Here is a 23,065-nt window from a genome sequence, read left to right on the forward strand (position 1 = left end):
AGCTATTTCCACATGCCAGTCTACCCTAACCTCCAAAATAGAAGAGGTTAAGGTAGATATATCCTTAATCGGACAGGACATGACCAAGCTGAGGAAACGGCACAGAGACAGAGACTAGGATTATCCATCCTAAGAATACCCTTCACCCCTTACAGCACTCTGCAGAAGCCATGCAGAGCCAGATCCAGCAACTGGCTCAAAAGTACAATGATCTGGAGAACCAGGGTCGCAGATCAAACCTACGCTCTATTGGGCTTCCTGACGGATCTGAAGGCCCTGACCCTGCTACCCTTCTGGAAATCCTGCTTACTACCACATTTGGCATAGAGGCCTTCTCCACCACATTTGTGGTGGAGGATGCGCATCGTATGCCCGCATGCCAAGGGTGCAACACTCGCACCTTCATAGCAAAGCTACTGAACTACCGAGACGGAGATGCAATCCTCCGTATGAAACAAGACTGGGGCGATATCCCTTTCCTAAATGGTTGAATCTCCGTCTTCCCTGACTTCTTGGCAGAGGTTCAGAAGCAACAGACCCATTTCGTTGCCTCAGAATCCACCACTTGAAGTACGCCATGTTGTTCCCGGCCTGGCTCTGCATAGTGGGCGATGACCGGGTACACTTTTTTGAAGATCCGGAGCTTGCTTCTGTATGGTTCGACCAACACGATGCAGATTTGAATCGTTCTTCCTGATAAAGACTCTTCCCCTTATTTTCTTTTGTAAACAATACGCTTTTATTGGATCTTAGATATAACAATTGTACAATAATACTAACATTTGTACAGTAGTATCATATTAAAATATAACAAAGTATAATTGAGTTCAGTGGTAGAGTATATTACTTGTAAAACCAACAAAATTGCTTTGTGCTCAGCTGATCATTACATCGATGGTCTATTTAGAAATATTCTGAGTTTGTGTAGAAAAATCTATTATTTAGTTTGAAAAGAAGAATGAAATTGTGGGCCTCTGAGAAGTGCCCTTAAAAGTATAGAACATAAATGAAAGAAGAGAGAAGGAAAGAAGAATAATTAAAAATGGGAGAAGAATATTGATTGTACACGATTCTTTAGTATTTAAAGATGATCCAAAGCTGCCATAATGTATTGAATTTTTCTGTATTCCCTTGTGTTGTTGCCCTGATCTCCTCAATGCCTTTGAGGAGATGTATCTCTTCCAGCCACTCTTTGATTGTGGGTGCGGCGGTGGTGTCTCTCCAGTGCCTCGGTAACACTGTTTTTTCTGCTGTGATTAAGAGTCTGGTCAAGGAGTTTTTGTATTTTCTCAAGGTGCAATTGGTAATGTTTATAAGACAGCAAGCAGCATCTAAGTGGATTTTCATTTTTGGAATGTGTTTTATAATCTTCTTGATTACTTGGATCCAAAAGGGTTTAATCAAGTCACATTCCCACCAGATATGGTAGAGAGTACCTTGTTCCTGGTTGCAGGGCCAGCAATGTCCAGGAACTGTTGAAAACCATTTGTGTAATTTGTTTGGAGTTATGTACCAATTTGTTAAGATTTTAAAAGATGTTTCTTGCAATCTCACACTGATTGCACATTTGTGAGAGAATACGCAAGCTTTTAGCCATTGATCTCTTGTAAAGGATCTGTTTAGGGTTGATTCCCAGAAGGTTTTGTACCTGTTTGGTTCCTGTAAATCATAGGACTGAAACCAGGTATATGTTAATGAAATGTTCTTAGTGGTCGTGGTAGCCATGAAACATATAGTTTCGAAGGGTGTTAAGGGTCTAGTAAAATGTTTTTGTCTCTGAGTGTTTGTGATAAAGTTGTGTATTTGTTTGTATTCCCTGTTGTGTAGGGGCGTTTGTCCTAACTCTTTTTGTAAATCTGATTGAGACTTAATTTTGTTATTCTTTAAACAGTGTGTGACCAGAAGAGTTGGGCTTCTGTTGCAAAGAGATTGTATAGAGCCATCCATTCCCGAAGGAAAATTTGGATTTGATGTCAGTGGGGTTAGTGGCCCTAGTGAGGAAGTGAGTGGGTGTCTTTGAGTGATTGTTTGTAGGTTTTTTAGTGTTGCCCCTATGAGGGGGTGTTGTTTTAATTGTTTCGGGCACAGTTTCCAAGGTATCCATGGGGTGTGTGATGTCCCACCCAATCTTTATTCTATTTGTGGCAAGTCCAATCAATGACTCTAGTTAGTTGTGTGGCTAAATAATAATTTTTAAAATTAGGAAAACCCATGCCTCCATTTTGTTTATTCATAGTAAGTAGGTTTAGACTGATTCTGGGTTTTTTGGAGGCCCAAAGGAATTTTCTTAACAGAGTATGTAGTAGACATGTGCAGAGTGAAATATTTCATTTCGGAATTTTGTTTTCGTCCGAAAAATAAATTTATTTAATTACTCCCGAAGTTCGTTTTTATTTAGTTTTTTTTCGTTCAAAAATTACATTCGTCCAAAAATCCACATGAATTACGGTCAAATCTGTCTTTGAAGGCTTATGGTGTCTGTCGAATGTATAAAGAAGATTTGACGGAGCTAGTATATATATATAGCATACTTTGTGTGAACTTTAGAACCCTATTAAAGTCTATGGGACTCCAACGTTCAAAATCTAATTTTAAAGGCTAAGATTGCGAGTTACTGTCCTAAAAAGTGTTTGGGGACCTGGGTCCTGCCCCAGGGGACATGTATCAATGCAAAAAAAAGTTTTAAAAACGGCCGTTTTTTCGGGAGCAGTGATTTTAATAATGATTAAAGTGAAACAATAAAAGTGTAATATTCTTTTAAATTTCGTACCTGGGGGGGTGTCTATAGTATACCTGTGAAGGTCTGGTATGTATTTTTAGGGGGACCCCAGGTCAATTTTTTTTTAAATTTGACGCGGGGTTCCCCTTAATATCCATACCAGACCTGAAGGGCCTGGTAATTGAATTTGGGGGAACCCCACGCTTTTTAAAAAAAATTTTTTATCAATGACTTTCAATGAGTGTTTTCTGTATTACGGAGCCGACAATTCATAATAGCTGCGAGTGATTTTAAATAACTTTTTTACCTGCAGAAATGACACTTTGTGCAGGCACAGTTCTAAGCACCAGAAACATGCGCCCCTTCACAGGCATACTATAGACACCCCCCCCCCCCCCCCTATGAAATCAAATCTTTTTTTCTCTGTCGAATATTTTCTCTATATAATCTTGGACTAATAGAGGTAAGGTTAGGCACATTCGACCAAAGGTTCTATAGACACAGATTGTTATTGTCAGAGTCATGTCGAATCTCCTATTCTATATCGAACTGTTGTAACAACTAAAACGAAAATAAAGCATTTATTTATGCCGGATCTTTCGCTTTTCGGATTCTGTGCTTTCCTTATCGTTTGTCAAAACGAAAACGAAAATAGCTGAAATTCGGAAGAAAATGCATTCGCACGAAAACGAATGCACATGTCTAGTATGTAGTGATTTAAAGAAACTTGAGGGTATTTGTATGGGTATTGTTTGGAAAAAGTATAGTATTCTGGGTAGAATTGACATTTTAATTATGGCTGCCCTACCGAACCATGAGAAACCGTGAGAAATATTTCAGTGTCCATTTCTCAAGGTCTTTGTTAATATTTTGTAAAAATGGTTGAAAGTTAGTTTTATACATTGAATCTAGTTTTTGGGTTAATTGTACTCCCAAGTATGTGAGGGATGTTGTTTCCCATTTGAATTTGCAGTTGTTTTTTGTGTTGTTTAGTGTGGTTTCCGGAAGTGTCAGATTCAGTGCTTGCGATTTTTGGTAATTAATTTTGAAATTCGATATATAGCTATATTGGGAAAATACATTGCATAAATTGGGCATGGTGATGTGTGGTAGTGATATGAAGAATAATAAATCATCAGCGTATGCATTTGTATATTTTGTTTTTGACATTGAATCCATGTATGTCAGGTATTTTATTTACAGTGCGAATTAGAGGTTCTAGGGTGAGAATGAATAGTAGGGGCGATAGTGGGCATCTTGTCCCATTTTGAATCTTTACTTTGTCAGATAATGTTCCATTTATTTTAATTTGTGCTGTCGGGTTGTAGTACAAGGTACTTTGTAGTACAAGGTTAGCATGTATGTTTTTAGTCCGATATGGGAGCATGTGGCAAATAAGAAGTCCCACGACACTCGGTCGAAGGCTTTCTCCGCATCGGTTGATAGTAACATGCCTTTGTTTTTATCTACGTGTGTTTTATGTATGAGATTCATGGCTTTTATTACATTATCTTTGGCTTCTCTGCCAGGCATGAATCCCACCTGTTCTGGTACTATTAGTTGGTTCAATAATGGTCTTAGTCGATTGGCTATTATTTTTGCATGTATTTTCAGGTCAATGTTAAGTAGGGAGATTGGTCTGTTGGGTCTTTATTTGGTTTGGACAATACTGTTACATGTGCTCTCGGAAAGTCTTCAGGAATAGCATGTAGGTTGTTTAGTGAGTTCAGTGTCTTGAGGAGGTGTGGTATCAAAATGTCAGATAATGTCTTGTAGTAATGGGCTGTGAGGCCATCTGGTCCTGGGCTTTTCCCTGATTTAAGAGATTTAATAGCTTTGGTCAGTTCAAGTTCTGTTATTGGTTCCTCTAAAGCTTGTGTATCTATGTTGTTCAGAGTGGGGAGGCCACTATCTGTAAGGAATTTGTGAACTATTTCTGTTCTTGGTCCTGTAAGGTCTTAGGGTTTATGTGAGGGTGGTAGGTTGTACAGATCTGTATAATATTCTTGGAATTGATAGGAAATCTTTTGGGTATCATTAGTTATTTGATTTTGTTTAGTTTTAATGGCCAATATGTTTGTGGATAGCAAGGTTTCTTTCAGTGCTTTTGCTAAAAATTAATGATTTGTCTCCATGTTTGTAGAAGAAAAACCACAGCCATAAATATTTGCCACCTCTATATGAATATTCAAGCATGTCATGATGTAGTTGGTACTAGAGCAGTGGTGGCAGTGGATGCTGCTTAGGCATTTAATTCTGTAGAGTGGGGATATCTATCAGAATGCTTGATAGGTTTCTGGGTTTGGTCCTAAGCTTATTAAGTGGGTACAACTACTGTACTTTTCTCCATTGGTACAGTAAATGGTTGGATTTCCGACCCTTTCCCCCTTGGGCACAGTACTCGACAGGGTTGCCCACTGTCCCCACTGCTGTATGCACTTGCGGTAGAACCGTTAGCCATCTCACTTAGAACACACCTGGATATTTATGGTCTCCGTTCATGCCCTCTTGTAGAAACTGTGGGCCTGTACACTGACAACATGATCCTGTATCTAGCAGACACCGGCCATTCTCTACAAGATGCCATTCAGAGCATCAAGGAATTTGGAACACACTCAGGGCAATTGGAGAAAAATCACAAATACTCCCCTTTGACTCCTATCCACCAACGATCAGTTCAGCTTTTCTCCCATTAAATGGGGTATCCTCAATCCAATACTTAGGAGTAAAAGTCACCAGAGTGTCCCATGAATACATAACTAATAACCTAGAACTGTTCTTTAATATCCTAAAAGCCCGCACACAATCCTGGCCAAGACTTCCACTGGGGGTGAGGATGAGGGTAAACCTCACCAAGATGATTCTCCTGCCCAAGTTTCTGTATATGTTCTGGCACTCCCGGTCCTAATCCCTCTAAAAATCTTTAAAACAATTAACAATTCTCATATATCTGGAGACCTGGAAGGCATAAATTGTCCTGGCTCACTCTTAAAAACCCAACCACCTCAAGAGGCACAGCCCTACCAGACTTTCATTCATACTACATAGCAGACAAACTTTCTCTTTTTTATCACCTTCACAAATCAGATGCACTTAGGTACCAAAAGTTAGACTGTAGGCTGCTGAACTGCACCGCACACTCTCCCCTACAGGTGCTCTTCAGAGGCAAGGACACCTAGGTGCAACCAAACACCCGAGACTCCATGCTATTTCACCACAAACACATATGGGAGATGGCTCTTAAAAGAGTCATAGCTGCCTCCTACCACACACACACACACACACATTCCCTTGTGGCACAACCCTCAATTACAGGAACTATTATATATCCCGGACATTGATCTATGGGCTTCTAAGGGTGTAATCTACCTACACCAGGTGCTTACTTCCACAGGACTGAGGCCCTGAAGATCCCTTCCTACATGCTATTTAGGTACCTGCAGCTAAGGCACACCCTCCAAACCCAATTCAGAGAGTTTCCCCACTCTACAAACCTTACCCTTAGTGGACTTAATCACAGGTGAATACCCTAATAAATTAATAACCACATTATATACCACATTGGCACGCGATAACCTCTGCTATATCAAAATTGAGTTGTACAATTTGATTACAAAGTGTATGGCCATCTTAAAGCAGATTATATGATCAGGTTGAAATAGGCACCATTTGTTGATATGTACATTATCAACCCTCAGAAGATCTGCCCCTCTGTAATCCTCTCACATTTCAAATGTTTGATCTCTAAGAGAATAATTCTCATTTTATACTTTATGCAGATAATCAGCGCCAGAAACGTTTCCAGCTTCAATACCTCTTCATTCCAGACATCCAAGAAGACAATTTTAATTGCACATGGGATGAGTGACCGAGCGGAGAATAGCTGGGTGTCTGACATGTGTCACGTGAGTGTTTGCTATGGATTAGTCGTGGCATCACAAAGACAAAAAGTGATGGGAAACTCTAAGTATTGTGTTTAAAGTGATTAACGCAATTTCTCAACATAAACACAGCAAGTGAATATGAATATATAAACATCCAATATAGGAAAGTTACAAGCTTTATTATATCTCCACTAACAAAGTGCAAGGTGCAAAGTGAATAAAAAGTCCAAAAAAATCATCCAAAATTGAGTGAATAAATAAATAGTCCTTCAAAAATGATCCCCTTGAAACGAGTGATGCTGAAACTTCACACAACTGCTCAGTGCACACAGAACTCTTACCTCCAGCTCTCATCTGGTGAAGTCACGTGACATGACGTAAGGCACATGGCGTGACCAGAAGTAAGGAAAGGACCTGAAGTGATGTGAGAGGTGTCTGCAACGCCACTGTTTTATTCAATGTGCTTTTTAACCTTTTTAACTGTAAGCTTTCATTTGTCTTTCAAAAAATCGTTGATTGTTTAAATATACGGTACTACACTATGAGAGGCATTTATGTCATTCTCACAAGTCGTCTGGAATCCTGAGGGAAATATTGAGAGCTGATAGCCAGGAGTCCGGAAGTGGGGGATCACCATCACCGGGAATATCCCTAAAGCTGATTCATCATTTTATGGAGGTAAGAGATATGTGAGCACTGAGCAGTTGTGTGATGGATGTTTCATATATTCATATTCACTTGCTGTTTATGTTGAGAAATTGCATTGAATACTTTATACACATTTATTAATGTCTGTTAGTTGTGAAAAATTCTAGATTTATCAGCAGTTTCATTTATCATATATGGTAGTTTTATTTATTTATTTTAATTCAACTAGTAGCGCGGGGGACCACACCGCTTTACAAAGTCAAAGTATTACAACTGTTACCATGTCAGGAATAGAAGGAAAATATTCGAATGGGGAAACCTGTTCTTGTGACAACTGAGAATTTCCCTGACCATGGAGCAATTTCCTCTTACTTACCTATTGTGTCCCAATGACAGGAAGTAAAGCAAAATCTCCCCAATGGGAAACAGCTTAAATAAATGATGGGGGTTCCCACTATTTCCTAGTACAAAACAAATATATAAGAATATATAAGGGTTACTAAAGTTTTTTTTAAATAAAAATAATAAGCCTGTTATAGTTAGCAGCTCTGTGCAATGGTATTGCACAGAGCGGCCCCGTTCTGCTTCTTCTGGAGTCCCCTGCCAGCACTGTCTACTCCGACTCTTCAGTGCTTTCCCCATAGCAGGTGCTTGCAATGGGAGCAGACATGTGGCTCTTCTAACTGCTCCCTGCTCACTGGATTTGATTGATAGCAGCAGGAGCCAGTGGCTTTTGCTGCTGCCTCAATGTCCATTGAGAGAGAGAGAGAGCAACTCCAAGTAAACTCCACTTTTGAACTTGTACCTACAGGTAAGCCTATAATAAGGCTTACCTGTATGTATAGTGAATATCTCTTAAATGGGCACGGTTTAGAAGATATTCACAAGCAATGCTGCCTGTGATATCTCTTGCGTGAATGCGCTATGAAGGGATAGCATACCTGTGTCGTACCTTCAGAGCTCTGTGCCAGAGCTGGGGGCTTCCACATGCATGCGCAGGAGTGGCTCCGGCTATTCATACAGCTGGAGCACGCCAACCCAGAAGGAGGACCGGGTGAAGATGGCAGAGCTGGGGATCCATGACAGAGCTACACGGGGAGGGATCTGCTTTACAGGTAAGTCTATCATAATGTGCTAGTATGCAGTGCATACTAGTACATTATGACTTAGCCATGCAGGGGGGGCCCACTTAATTTTTATTTCTGTGGCTTTTACTACGGCTTCAATACAGAGAATGCATTATAAAAAATAAATGGAAATAGCTTTGCTAAATGTAGAACTATATGTGTATAAATATAGAGAAATGTTTTGAGAAGGAGAAAAAACGTTTCTTTTTGCTACCTAACATTTTTATGTCCTCCTTTTTGTTTTACATGATATTGCCCAATGTAACTTTAATGTACCTGAAAACCATTCCTTGAACAGGAGCTCCTGTTGGTGGAAGATGTGAACTGTATTGGGGTGGATTGGCGCCATGGATCGGTCAACATACTGCAGTATGTGCAGGCGGCAAACAATGGGCGTGTTGTGGGTGCAGAGATTGCCTATTTACTAAAGAGACTTCAGGTGAATATAGAAAATTAGCTAGTCAGAAGATATGATTAGAACAAATTGTGAATTTACATTTTCATTCATGATTGATTTGGCTGCAATTCAGACAGGTATAAACCTACTGCAGGAAAACTTAATTTTCAGTTGCATAGGATTGTGATGGGTTCAATGAATATTGAATCTTTTATTTTGCCTAATGTCTGTCTAATTGCAGCATGGAGTACTGAGAATCATGATGAATATTATTCTGCAGTTTGTAGTAAATGGGGGACAAGCACAGAACAAACAGGCTGCATGTGAGAAGATCCCTTCTCTCCATAGCCTGCAGTGTATAGCTGCTCCCTCCTTATCTTATCTAGATTAGATTATCTATATTAGATACAGAACATAGGTGATAATATTACAAATATGTTCATAATTTAGAATCTGAAAAGGCTGTAGATCTAAGGAATTAACACCTCACTGCATTAAATGTCTGACAGGAACTTCTTCTCAGGCTCTCCAGTAAGCCCTTGTACACACGGTCGGAGATTCCGACAACAAAATCCGTCGGATTTTGTCCGAAACTGTTGTATACACACGGTCGGACAAAGTTGTCGGAAAATCCGATGTGATGACGTTATTTCGTTACGACGGGACTATGTTCACGCTAGTAGCCAATAGCTTTGGTGTAGGAATTTGATCTGAGCATGCGTGGCACTTTGTCCGATCGGAATTCTCTACACATGATCGGAGTATGTCCTATCGGAGCATTTTGTCGGAAAATATTTCCAAGTTGGAAAAGTTGGTCCGACGGATATTCAGACGGAAACAGTCCGATGCAGACCACACACAGGCGGAATATCCGACAAAACGATCCGATCGGACACATTCTGACGGAATCTCCGACCGTGTGTACAAGGGCTAAGACTTTTGGCTATTACTAAAGGTGGACAACTGTCACTTCAATGGGAGGGGGAGGGGACAAGCCATCAAAGGAATTCTCCAGACTTATGGGTCAGAGGTGTGTGTGTAAGGGGGGGGGGGGCAAATCATACCACTTTGGGGATCGTCACTTATTTCAGAGGGAATATGTTTCATCTCTCATAAAATCCAAAATATTATTCATAGGAAGGAAGATAGGAGTAATTCCTTCAAATATTATGAGCTGCACGCAGATGCAAAATGGTAAGTCCTGGGCTAAACTAAAGCCGGCCATAGATGGAGTGAGTTTCTTTCTTGCAACCACGGACAGTGTTGACAGGAGAATCCCTCCTGCTGAGCTATTGCACTCTCTCAGTGCAGACACACGACATACACACATAGTATACACACACAAAATACACACACACACACACTGAAAAGGTACTGGAGAGGCGAAACAGCTATAATCTTTGGATTTAAAAAAAAAACTCTTTTTACTTACTGTCCCTGGTTTTATTGAGGCTGGCAAACCTGATGGGACAGTGCCCGAGTGCCCAAATGGTCAGTCCGCCCCTAGGCTACATTCAGATTGCCAATATATGGTTTGAATCTCAGCTGGTTCAGCAGGAGCCGCCCGCGATTTAAATCGCCTATGACCTGCTTAAATGGTTTTATGGACCCTACTCAGAGCAGCCATGTTGTTTCTGGGCCCATTCAATGGGTCCATCAAATCGCCTATGACCTGCTTAAATGGTTTTATGGACCCTACTCAGAGCAGCCATGATGTTTCTGGGCCCATTCAATGGGTCCATATAACCAATGGCAGTTTCAGAGATAAGAACTCACACCTGATGGTTTCCCCCTTCAAAAGAGATTGGCCAGAGGTCCATCCCACTTCTCTAACCTTATAAAACGAAATGGCATAGAACTGTGTAAAGGTTCTGGAGTTTGTTCTGAACAAGATAATTACTGGATTTTAAAGTGAGCTACCACCAACAGGATGAAACGATACTGCCCAATCATCATTAGGCCCCTGTCACACGGGACAGATCCGTGATAATCCGCCCCGCCCCTGCTTGGATTTTCCTCCGTCTGCAGAATTGGACCATAGCGGAGACGGATGATATTGGGTGTCAGCGGATGTTCATCCACTGACACCCGCTATCCCATAGGGATGCATGTATGTCCATTTTTTATCCGAAAATGGATGGATGAAATACGGACATACAGTCCGCACATGTGAAATGGGCCTTACTCATTTTTCAAAGATCAGACAGAGTATGTTTAAAGGGTAATTCCACTTTTGTGAGGGAAAAAAATGAGCAAATAAAAAAATGATAATATAGCGACTCAAGTCATATTGTAATTGAAATGTTATTAAAAATGACCTTTCCTTTTCAATCTGCAGTGCTGTAACTTTCTATAAAATGGAATGCAGTACGGCAACCTTGAGGTGTTCTGTATACATACAGTGTACAGAACGCCCCCTAAAAATGTAATTTCCTGCTTGAGTAATTGACTTACTGATTCTTCCAGAAGTCCGTACTAAGATACAAGTCTAATTTATTGCATCCCCTGCAGCAAAAATTAAATTTTTGGTGAGATACTTCCAAAGAAAAAAAATCACGTTTAAATGAATGCAGACCCTTCCACTTTCCTCATTAGAGCCCTGCCGGTGCAGCAGCTGATAATTATAAAACCACTCCCATACAGATTTACTGTGCATATGCACTAGCGCCGCCCCTCCAATCCATGAGTCCGGCCCCTAATCTACATTCAGGGCACCGGACACATGGATTTTAATGAATTTTTTTAGAAGCATGCAATTAGAGACTGAGGCTCTAATTGGCTTCAAAAAGGGTGGGCTCAGGGTGCAGAGCAGTGCTCCCCTGAGCATACCCTGTTGTGTGAAATTAGTGACATTAGTCAATTAATGTTAATGTTGTGTGACATTAGCAAATTAAAGTGGTGTTGCCACCAAAAAAAAAAAAAATAGCTAAAAATTCATAAAAAAAATAAAAAAATAATAATTGGAAAAAAAATCTTTTACTCACCTCTAAATGCCTGTTGCTAGGGGGTCCCTCATAGTCTGCCTTCTTCAATGCCCGGGCTGGTGACATCACTTCCCCTCATGCCGCACAGTCACCTGGGATCTTTCACTTGTCCCAGATGACTGTGCGGCGTATCACGGCGCCCGGCGCCGCTCGCACATCCCCACAGTAAGAATGGCGGCGCTGCGAGCAGAGCGGGGAACAAGGGGGGGCTTCGGTCCCCCCGCATCACTGGACCCTGGGACAGGTAAGTGTACGATTATTAAAAGTCAGCAGCTGCAGTATTTGTAGCTGTTGACTTTTAATTTTTTTTTTTTCGGGCACCCCACTTTAATATTCGCTAAAATCTTCCCGCCGCCCCCCCCCGGCAAAACGGTTGGCTGCTGCAGTGCCAGGGGGTCTGGGGGAATCCTCAACATTGGCGGGGCTCGGGGAGCGAGGTTTTGGGAACGGATTGCGCCTGCTTCCCACCGGTGAGGGCAGACTTGAGAGGGAGGACAGTTCCCCCTTCCATTGCAGGGGTTCCAGCACAGGGGGAGACCCGGCGGAGGAGGGGCAGCGTCACGCCTGCATGGCAGCCACCAGTCACTGCGGGCAGGTCCACTGAGAAGGATGGGAGAAGCACTGCGAGAGAGTTCAGAGGGAGACCTATGGGGCCCGTGCGGGGGCAGATGGCGGCATCCACGCACAGCGGAGCCAGGGATGGTCGGGCCAGCGGCAACGGGAGAGCTACGCCAAGAGGAGAGGTCAAGGCCGCCGGGCGCACGTTGCCTGGGGGGCTGCTTACACCTATGCTACCTATGGCAGAAGTGCATTCGGAAGGAGGCTGTTGGTATCTGACAAGTTGGTCCTGGGAGGCAACGAGCATCCGGAGTGGCAGCTGCAGGGACCAGACCCAGACCCAGACAGCCAGGTAAGACTTTACAATTATCTCATACTGCTTTAAATGCTGCATTGTGTAGAATTCTTGATGGGGAGGTGGGGGATACCGTTAGTGCTACGGGTGAGGGAATGGTGGCGGTGGTACCGAGGGGGGCGGGCAAAAGGGGGCTCGGGGAATGACGCCATAGACCTGGAGGCCTACACAGTGTCATACACGTCCTTTGACGCTGCGGTGGGCTGGGTTCATCATTACGGACGGGGGGCACTCATGGCAAAATCGGACATTGAGTCGGCGTTCAGGTTGTTGCCGGTGCACCCGGAGAGCTTTCGCCTTTTGGGGTGCTGTTGGCAAAAATGTTTTTATGTGGACCAATGTTTGCCCATTGGCTGTTCCGTTTCCTGTGCCTTATTTGAGCTATTCAGCTCATTCCTGGAATGGGTGGTGCAGGACGTGTCTGGCTGGGTCTCAGTTATTCATTAAGTGGATGGCTTTCTTGTGGTAGGCCCCCCTGCTTCCAATGTGTGCGCGATCCTCTTGGCCACGTTGCAGCACAATGACGAAAAATTCGGAAACCCACTGGCGGCGGACAAGACGGAGGGGCCTGTGACAGTACTGAGTTTTTTGGGCATCGAGATAGACACGGTCGCCATGGAGTGCTGATTGCCGAGTGACAAGGTGGAAGGGCTCAAGGTGGAGATTAGGGAGATGGCGGGGCTGAAGAAAGTTCAACTATGCAAGTTGCAGTCGGTTTTGGGGAAGTTGAACTTTGCTTGCCGCATCATCCCGATGGGAAGGATGTTTTGCCGAAGACTGTCGGCAGCCACGGTGGGGACACAGGTGCCAACCCACTTCATTAGATTGACCAGGGAGCATAGGTGTGGCATGCGTTTCTAGAGACATACAACGGACAAACGGTTTGGATGACAGGGCCGGTAAGTAACTTCAACCTGGAGCTGGTGACGGACGCAGCAGGGTCGACGGGCTATGGGGCGTTTTTCCAGGGTCAGTGGAGTGCGGAGGCCTGGCCACATACGTGGGTGGAGGCAGGTTTCTCACAGAACCTGGTTCTGCTGGAGCTGTTTCCGGTGGTGCTGGCGGTGGAATTATGGGGAGCGGCATGTTGAGATCTGAAGATCAGGTTGAACTGCGATAACATGGGAGTGGTGCAGGTGATTAATCGGGTGTCAGCTTCCTCGCTACCGGTGATCAGGCTGCTGCACCACCTAGTGTTGCAGTGCCTGCAGATGAACATTTTTATGCATGCCGTCCATCTTCCGGGAGTGGACAATAATGTGGCCGATTCTTTGTCTCGATTTCAGTGGCAGGGATTTCGAACCCTGGCTCCGGCCGAGGCAAGAAAGGGGATCCCCTGCCTGGGGTGGCTTTGGGAGATTGTTTTGGAGTTGCCGCAGGATGGATCAGAAGGTCGGTGAGCAGGACTACGTGGTCGGCATACAGTAAAGTGTGGCAGGAATGGATGGCTTTTACACGGCTGGCGGACGCCGAGCTGGGGGGGGCAGAACGAGGTTTGTTGGTGTTGTATTTCTTATCTAGGCAGATGGAACGGTTGGGGTCCATTTTGTCAATTTCGTCAATTCAGCGCAAGTTGGCGGCGCTAGCCTTTTGGTTTAAGCTACGGGGTGAGGAGGATGTTACGAAGGGATTCTGGGTGAGGCAGGCCTTGAAGGGGTACAGGAAAGGTAACCCGCAGAAGGACGGGAGAAGACCGGTGACTTTTTCTATTCTTCGGGTCATTACTAGGAGCAGCTTTTCCGCACAGCGTTTTCACTAGCATTTTTTGGAGCATCCACTGCATTACACTTTATTTACATTTAAGCCAATCTTCAGATGTATCCATATCCTAAAGTGATACGTATCTTCGGCTGACCCTCAAGTATACATCTCATTAGGTAATGATTCCAGATGGGCCGTTCTGTTGGTCATTAGGGGGGGAAGGATAATATAATATCATATTCCCTTTTGTTTTTTGTTTTTTTTCTCTCTCTCTCTCTCTTGCCTGCTATATGAATTTTATACGTTTTTAAAGATTGTTTTTTTTACATTGTAGAAATATCAATATATCATCGAGCTTCTCACCCCTGATGAAAGTTCTGTGATACCAGCAACTGGAAACGAGTCGGGTGTGGGTGATATAAGAAGAATATTTTAACCACATATATTTTCTGTTTTGATTTGTTTTATTTATGTAATTGTCCATCTGTAAATAAGCCACTGGGGCATGTTTGAGTCTATATGTCCCTGTGGTGGTATTATGTATTCTTTGTAAGCATTAATAAAATTTGTACACATTATGTATCTTTGTTTGGTGTTGGTGGTCATTTAAAGTCCCACCCACTTAAGGGGAATTTTTTTCTTTGTAGAGTTTAATAGGGATGGGACCACCTCACCAAAATTTGACCCATTGGTAGTTCTCTTCTTTGTTCAGGTTTATGGCTTATACTTGGACCAGTGAATTTTTGCAGAGGTCCGTGGCTGAAATATTGATCAGCCAAAGCACCAAGTGAAAACCCTTAGCCAGTCTGTGGAATTTTTTTCTTTGTAAAGTATAAGCCATGAGTCTTTAAATGATCGAGTCCTTCATAGCATCTGTGAAACACAGTGCGTCAAATACACCAGTCCCTTGCCGGGCCTGCTGATCAGGCAGAATTTTCAGGTATCTCAAACCTGTTCCTTAACCCCTTGGAGTCCACATTCCTGGGACCCTGCCAGTAAACTTTTATTGGCCTTACTACCAAAAAGTACTGGATCCCAGGGCCCAGCTCTTTAAAGTATTCGCAAGCAAAAGCTCATGTCTTCGGATTACGAGGCCCGGGTACCATTCCTTTAGTCCATTACGGAGACATCAGAATGGCTGGCTGGCTCTCATCAAGGATTACTGCCCATGGAGCTCAGTACAGCACATCCTTACTCGTGCCCAACACTGGCAAAAAACTGAGGACTCCCAGTAATGAGAGGGGTTATATGGGGGGAAGTACACGCCTTAAAGGGCGTGCCAGTGTCCAGCACCTGATACGCCGATATAACCCACATAGTTATTACTATGGCTTTGTGTCCCCTGATGTAAGAAAATAAATGGTAACTAAAGAGTGAAAGTGTATGTCAATCCAAAACTTTTTGTTTAGTTTTGGATTGAGTGGGGAGGCTTAGGACTCCAGGATTTACTGGTATCTGGGGCTTTGTTAGAGAGATTTCTCTCACTTCTTGTTTCTGGGACAGGAAATTTAAAAAAAAACCTCCCCAAAGGTACACAGTGAAAAGAAAACTGACATATTCTTAACCATTCCCTACTCTTTCCAAAGCTGGAAAAAAAAGTTTTGGCTTTACACTTTAGGAAATGTAAATAAACATTGTAAAAGGCCTTTCAGGATCGTAACTTATGCTGCTCTTCATCGTCTTTTCATTCTGGGATGGATACTAGAATTTGAAGTACCACCTGAGAAATTAGTTCATACTAGGTGCAACGTATATATTGGTACATGTTTTTGATTATCACTCATATTTAGCGCTTTATCCGCAGGCAGAACTGAATTACCCCCCATCCAACATTCACATCATCGGACACAGTCTGGGTGCTCACGTAGCTGGAGAAGCTGGAAGACGAGTTTCTGGCATTCGCAGGATTACCGGTTTGTATCATTCTAAAATTGCAGAGCCTTGGTACCCTATCTGTTTCCTGAGGAACAAATGCAACCCTTGGGCCTCAGTGTTGGGCATTGATTTGTAAAAAGGCCTTTAATACCAGTAATTATGTTCCTAGTCTCTGACTATATCCTACAGCATAACTTCATTCTCCAACCACTCCTGTAGAACATTCCCTGACCATTTCCCCTAGTAACTCTTATAAAGAAAAATTATATGCAGCCCTTTGGAGACATCATGGACCACACTTCAGGCCACCTATACCTATACAGTCCTGTGCCCTTCAATCAGGGGAGGATCCAGGGGAGGGGGCAACAGGGCAATTGCCCCCCCCCCCCCCCGAAAATATCACACCGACTGACTTGCTATGCCCGAGTCTCCCTCTCTGTCTCATCAGCGATCAACGGCGCAGAGAGAGAGAGACTCTGGTGTGTTTTGCGGCGCCGCTGGACCAGGAGGAGCTAGGAGGTGGGTGGAGCTGAGCCGTTGGCTTGGCAACCCTGCACTCATTGCTAACGCCTGCCCGCCTGGTGTCTAGCAAAGAGTGATGTCATTGAGACAGTCACGTAACTCACGTCGGACTCGGAGTCTCAGACTCAGAGCCGATGTGACAGGAGCTGCCTGGAGGAGTGGCACTGTGTGGCAGAGGCAGAGCGCCAGCAATCTTCCTTCTATGCGTCCACCCCTGAGTGTGTTGAGTGTGCTGGCCCCTCCTACTTGCATCACCTCCTCCCTCCATCTTGTCCATACTCATCATAATCACTCACACTGAATGCAGTCCTCCACCCCTGACAGCAGGAAAGTGACGTGGCAAGTGACAATCGGCAACAAATGACAGATGACATGGCAAGTGGCAATCTGTATCTGGTGGCAGGTGACATGGCAAGTGACAATCCGCAACGTGTAGTAGGTGACGTGGCAAGTGACAATCCGCAACGTGTAGCAGGTGACGTGGCAATCTGCAACATGTGGCAGGTAACGTGGCAAGTGACAGTCCGCAACGTATGGCAGGTGATGTGGAAATCTGTATCTGGTGGCAAGTGACAATCTGCAACATGTGGCAGATGACGTGGCAAGTGACAGTCCGCAACGTGTGGCAGGTGACATGGCAAGTGGCAATCCGTATCTGGTGGCAGATGACGTGGCAAGCGACAATCTGCAAAGTGTGGCAGGTGACATGGCAAGTGACAATCTGCAACATGTGACAGGTGATGTGGCAAGTGACAGTCTGCAACGCGTGGCAGGTAACGTGGAAATGCGTATCTGGTGGCAGATAATGTGGCAAGTGACAATCTACAACATGTGGCAGGTGACGTGGCAAGTGACAGTCTGCAACATGTGGCAGGTGACGTGGAAATCTGTATCTGGTGGCAGATGGCGTGGCAAGTGACAATCTGCAACGTGTGGCAGGTGATGTGGCAAGTGACAATCCACATCTGGTGGCAGGTGGCGTGGCAAGTGACAGTCCGCAACGTGTGGCATGGCAAGTGACAATCTGCAACTGGTGGCAGGTGACACACTCAGGGCTCTCACTGATTCTGCATTATGGTGAGTTGAACCATTTCATTTTATATAACAATCTATATAACAATGTAATAATAGAAATAATGCACTTCCAACATCCTGACACCATATTAACCGTGGTGCCAGGATGATTGAAACGCTAACACCAGCCATGTCCCCGATAAATTGCCTGCAAAAAAAAGTATTTTCTGGCAGTGCCCCTCCCGAGACTAGACTCTGGATCCGCCCCTGCCTTCAATTCCTCAAATATAATACTGGGTTCTAGCGCAGAGCATGAGAAATATGAGGCAAGAAACCATCTACTCCTCCCCAGCTCCTATTTTCAGTAACGGTGCTCCTCACAGTGATGGGAAAGAGTTGTGCTCAGCACATCCACAAAAGGTTCAAGGAGTTGCATCAGCTACAAACATGGCTGACTACAGCATGTTATTCTCAACTGAAGTAATCAGCTACAGGCAAACCCCACTTTTAGGTACACAATGAGGTTTATTTACTAAAGCTGGAAAGTGCGAAATCAGGCTCGCTTCTGCATAGAAATCAATGAGCTTCCAGGCTTTATTACCAAAGCTTAATTGAACAAGCTGGGGTTATAAGCTGATTGGTTTCTATGCAGAAGTGAGCCTGATTTTGCACTTTCCAGCTTTAGTAGATAAACCCCATTGTGTACTTAAAAGTGGGGTATGCCTGTATACTGCTGGCACACCATGTATGTTATTGTATTTGGACTCCAATGAAAATATGGGCATCAAAGAGGAGCTGGGACTTTGATATTTCCTTACATTACCCTAACATGCTATAGATGTGCATGGGATGTGTTCTAATACAAGATTAATTGCACCTGACCTGCTTGCATTGCATTGGTTTGTAAAGGAATATGATCCATGTATTCTGTTGTACTGCACAGAAAACATTTGTGCAGAACCTGTTTTTACATGCATTTGAGGTGACATGGGTAGTCATTTTGAATGGTTTGTTTGAAGCAATGTGCCTCAGCATGCAAAATTATATACATTACAGATCACTGAGTTATGGTGTGAGTGGGTCCTTCTATCTTCATGTCTTGCTGAGTAACTCTAATTTAATAATGTGCTTTGCATGTGATCAAATTTCTATAATTTATCACAGGCAAACTTTCCTTTCCTTTTCCCTTCATCTTTTTCCCCCTTTCCCTTTTTTCCATTTCCCTTCATTTCATTCTCTTTCCTTTCCTTCCCTGTTATTTCTTTTCTTATCTTTTCTATCTTTCTTTCCCTTTTATTTGTCTTTCTTCCTTTTCCTTTCATCTCTTTTCCCTTTATTTCTATTTCCTTTCCACTTTCCACTTCCATTTAATTTCCTTTGCTTACTTTTTTTTGCCTTTCATTTCTTTTCCTTTGCTTTCACATCCCTTTTGTTTTCTTTCATTACTCTCCATTATGCTAAACATATATTGTCTAAATACCAAACAAATGTGTATTCCTACTTGATTCTTGGAGTGCTTTGTCTATTTTTTCCAGAGCTGTGCCGTCATCCTTCATGAAATAACTCATGTACAATGCCTTGGTGCCGGAGCTTCCTGTAAGGCAGACTAGACACTGTCACTCTTTGTTGGGGGTCTTCGTCTTGTATCTGCCCTCTCCTGTAGTTCTCTGCAGGCAGCCTGTGTGGGTTTGCCCGCTGTGTCATTTCCACATTTCTTCTCTCAACACAGTCTATGATGGTATCACCATTTTTTTACAAGTTAATATCTGGATTTGCTAAAGGCCTAGAGTTCACATTTTAAAGGGGAAAAACTAGATACAAAATATTACAGATAGGAAATAGAGATATATCAGTGGTGTCAAACTCAAGTTCATTGCGGGCTGCATCAGCATTATGGCTGCCCCCAAAGGACCGGATTTATCTTTGAGATTATATACATTTTATCCACTGCTTTTTTTCACAGAGAATAGGTGCAGGAATCAGCCCCGGCCCCTCCCCCAATCCACATTGAACAGTAGGTGTGGCCAAATTGGACAGTGGGAGGACCTTAAAGAGGCAACAAATACCAGGAGTGTGTTAAGTGTGGCATTCAGGGGTGAGCTGCGTACTGAATGCTGGGCTCAGAAGGTGCAGTGTTTACAGAGTGCAAAAGTTTAGGGGTGCATTGTATACAGAGTGCAGGGTTTAGGCGTGTGCTATGGACAGTGTGCAGGGTTTGGCTCCCTTTCACAGGCTGTCCACATCTCACCCACTCCTCCTCAGCTCTGACCTGCACCACTAGTTCAGTGCTCGCAACCTTTCTTCATAACTAATATCCTCCAGACCCTTTATTAGCTTTGTTGCCCTTTGTACTCACTCCATTTCCAGTACATCCTTCCTGAGGACTGGGGTCCAGAACTGGACAGCAAACTCTAGGTGGGGCCGGACCAAAGTCTTGTAGATTGGCAGAATTATCACTTTATCTCTGAAGTTAATCCTCTTTTTAATGCATGCCAATATTCTGTTTGCTTTGTTAGAAGCAGCTTGGTATTGCATGCCATTGCTGAGCCTATCATCTACTAGGACCTTTTCCATCCTAGATTCCCCAGGAGGTTGTCCCCCTAGTGAATAGACTGTAGTCATATTTTTTTCCACCCAAATGCATTATTTTACACTTTTCTACATTAAACCTAATTTCCCATTAATTTGTTCAGATCTTCTTGCAAGGTTTCCACGTCCTGCGGAGAAGTTATTGCCCTACTTTGCTTAGTATCGTCCGCAAATAGAGATTGAACTGTTTACCCCATCCTCCAGGTCGTTTATGAACAAATTAAATAGGATTGGTCCCAGCACAGAACTCTGGGGGACCCCACTTTCCACCCCTGACCATTCAGAGTACTCCCCATTTATCACCACCCTCTGAACTCGCCCTTGTAGCCAGTTCTCAATCCATGTACTCACCCTATGGTCCATGCCAACGGACCTTACTTTGTACAGTAAACGTTTACGGGGAACTGTGTCAAATGCTTTAGCAAAATTCAGATACACCACATCTACGGGCCTTCATTTATCTAGATGGCAGCTCACCTCCTCATAGAAGGTTAATAGATTGGTTTGGCAAGAACGATTCTTCATGAATTCATGGTGATTACTGCTAATGATACAGTTTTCATTACTAAAATCTTATATATAGTCCCTTATCATCCCCTCCAAGAGCTTGCATACTATTGATGTTAGGCTAACTGGTCTTTAATTCCCAGGGATGTATTTTGGCCCCTTTTTAAATATTGCTGCCTCGCTTCTCTCTGTCACTTGCAGGGAGATTATCAGTCAGCATCTGTGCACCCCAGAGATCACAGTGCAGCTTGTCATGGGATGCCTCATCCCACATTGCACCAACATCCCCCTTGCCGTGACTTCAGGGCAGGCAGTGATTTGCGATAGCCACTGAAAGGAAAGCTGTCCTTGTAAACACAGAGCACAGCAGGCTTCTGTGTTTACAAATGACAGCGGTAAGTTCGGAGTAGAAGGCGAGAGCTGGAGTTGGTGGAATGGAGTTCCACCATGATCCAGCTTAAAAAAAGCCCTGTGTGCGAGGGCAACATAAAAAATGGCTTGGCAGGCTAGATTCAGCCCTCAAGCATTGCGTTCGACACGTGATATGTATGAACCGAATCGGGGATTGTGCATTTTCTGAATGGCTCTTCCTGATATGCCATAAGTGACCATTTATTTCCATGCTCTTACAATGAATCTTCCTCTTTGCAGGTCTGGACCCAGCTCGGATTTACTTTGAAAACACAGTAGAAGAAGTCCGGCTTGATTCCTCTGATGCTGATTTTGTGGATGTCATTCACACTGACACAAAGATGATAATTGGTATTTTTCAGTACATCTCTCCTTTTTCCTATAGCTTAAAGATAAATCCAGGGACTGAGTTAAGAAAAACAGGGAAACATGCACATGCATAGCAAAATTGCAACACCCACCATTTATTCTCTAGGGCCTTTGCTTAAAAATATATATATATATATAGTGTTTGGGGGTTCTAAGTAATTTTCTATAAAAAAAACAAACAAACAGATTTTTACATGTATGACAGAATTGCCAGAATTGGCTTGGGCAGGTAGTGGATACATAAGGGTATTTATCATTGGAACTGTTGCTCCAGCTTTTGGAATCTCATACAGCGACTGGTGGACACAAAGGTCGGTGTGTTGACCCCTGTTAGAATAAAACCCCACATTTACCTTATAAAAAAAAGTTATAGATGCCCCTGACCATTTATTTCCTTTAGTTTTCTTCTTATCAAAGGTTCCTATGAGGTGCACTGTGCATGACTAGCAGTTATGACGACATTAGGAGGTTTCAGCTGTCAATTTGCAGAAGCTCCATGTATGTTCAGATTTCCCACAGCAACCTAAAAGATCAGAAAAATAGGATGGGGTCAGAGGGATATAAGAAAGAAGAGAGGACAAAGAGATGTTCCTGATACAAACCAAATGGACAATAAGACAGCTTGACAAATCTGTCTGGGTAACTGGAACCGGTTTCTGTACAAAGATTGTTCATATGAAATATGTGACAGCACAGGACCAATATGGGATTGTGTGTTGTGTTTGATTGTGCCTCTTGGCTGTTGTCTCTTATGGTGGTATACATGCTTTGACAAATGATTTATTTATTTTTCTAAACAATCTCTCCTGATAGGAATAAAAAATCTATAGTTCATAACATAGAACATATAATTGTAAGACACCATGCAATCTCATGATCGGATTGGTAATTGTGATAAAATTCATGACCCAAGCATCTCAGAACTACCAATTGAGGAATCGCAATCCGTAATATTCTGCCCTGGCTGATTGACTCAACTGTGCATCAATCAGATAATAAAAATGAAGCATGTATACCCACCATTAGGGCTCATCTACTTGTGTGTGCAGTGTTGCAATCTGGACCAAATATAGGTCAGAGAGCGTGACATCCTGATCACCTGCTTGGCTCTGGCTGTCCTGTGGTACATACACATCAAGACAATGAAATGTTAATCAGTATCATGTTCTTTATTCCAGGGGCTGGTATAGCAACACCGATTGGACATTTCGATTTTTACCCGAATGGAGGCCAGCATATGGCGGGGTGTCCTAATAAGCTGCCATTCCCATTTAGCGCGCCTGGTAATTATCTATGATGCAGTGTACATATATACAGTGTACACATATTTATACAGAAGGGTGATAGGGAAGACCTGTGTTGTGCATTGAACACAATATACAGATACTATATATGGGAAGTGGTA

At 43.2% G+C, this 23,065-nt stretch overlaps 1 protein-coding gene across 3 annotated transcripts in view; it reads left to right on the forward strand.

Moving 5' to 3' along the window:
- Positions 1-23,065, forward strand: part of LOC143930105 (pancreatic lipase-related protein 2-like) — a 102,257-nt gene that overhangs the window by 23,370 nt on the left and 55,822 nt on the right. For all 3 annotated transcript variants that reach the window (XM_077454060.1, XM_077454059.1, XM_077454061.1), the window contains exons 4-8: positions 6,499-6,624; positions 8,677-8,817; positions 16,178-16,286; positions 21,532-21,642; positions 22,839-22,943. In XM_077454060.1, the coding sequence (XP_077310186.1) occupies positions 6,499-6,624; positions 8,677-8,817; positions 16,178-16,286; positions 21,532-21,642; positions 22,839-22,943 (592 nt within the window). The remainder of the gene's footprint in view (positions 1-6,498; positions 6,625-8,676; positions 8,818-16,177; positions 16,287-21,531; positions 21,643-22,838; positions 22,944-23,065) is intronic.

The sequence above is a fragment of the Lithobates pipiens genome, unplaced genomic scaffold (genome assembly GCF_037356315.1).
Source record: "Lithobates pipiens isolate NorthernLeopardFrog02 unplaced genomic scaffold, aLitPip1_a1.2 Scaffold_25, whole genome shotgun sequence".
NCBI classification, from domain to species: domain Eukaryota; kingdom Metazoa; phylum Chordata; class Amphibia; order Anura; family Ranidae; genus Lithobates; species Lithobates pipiens.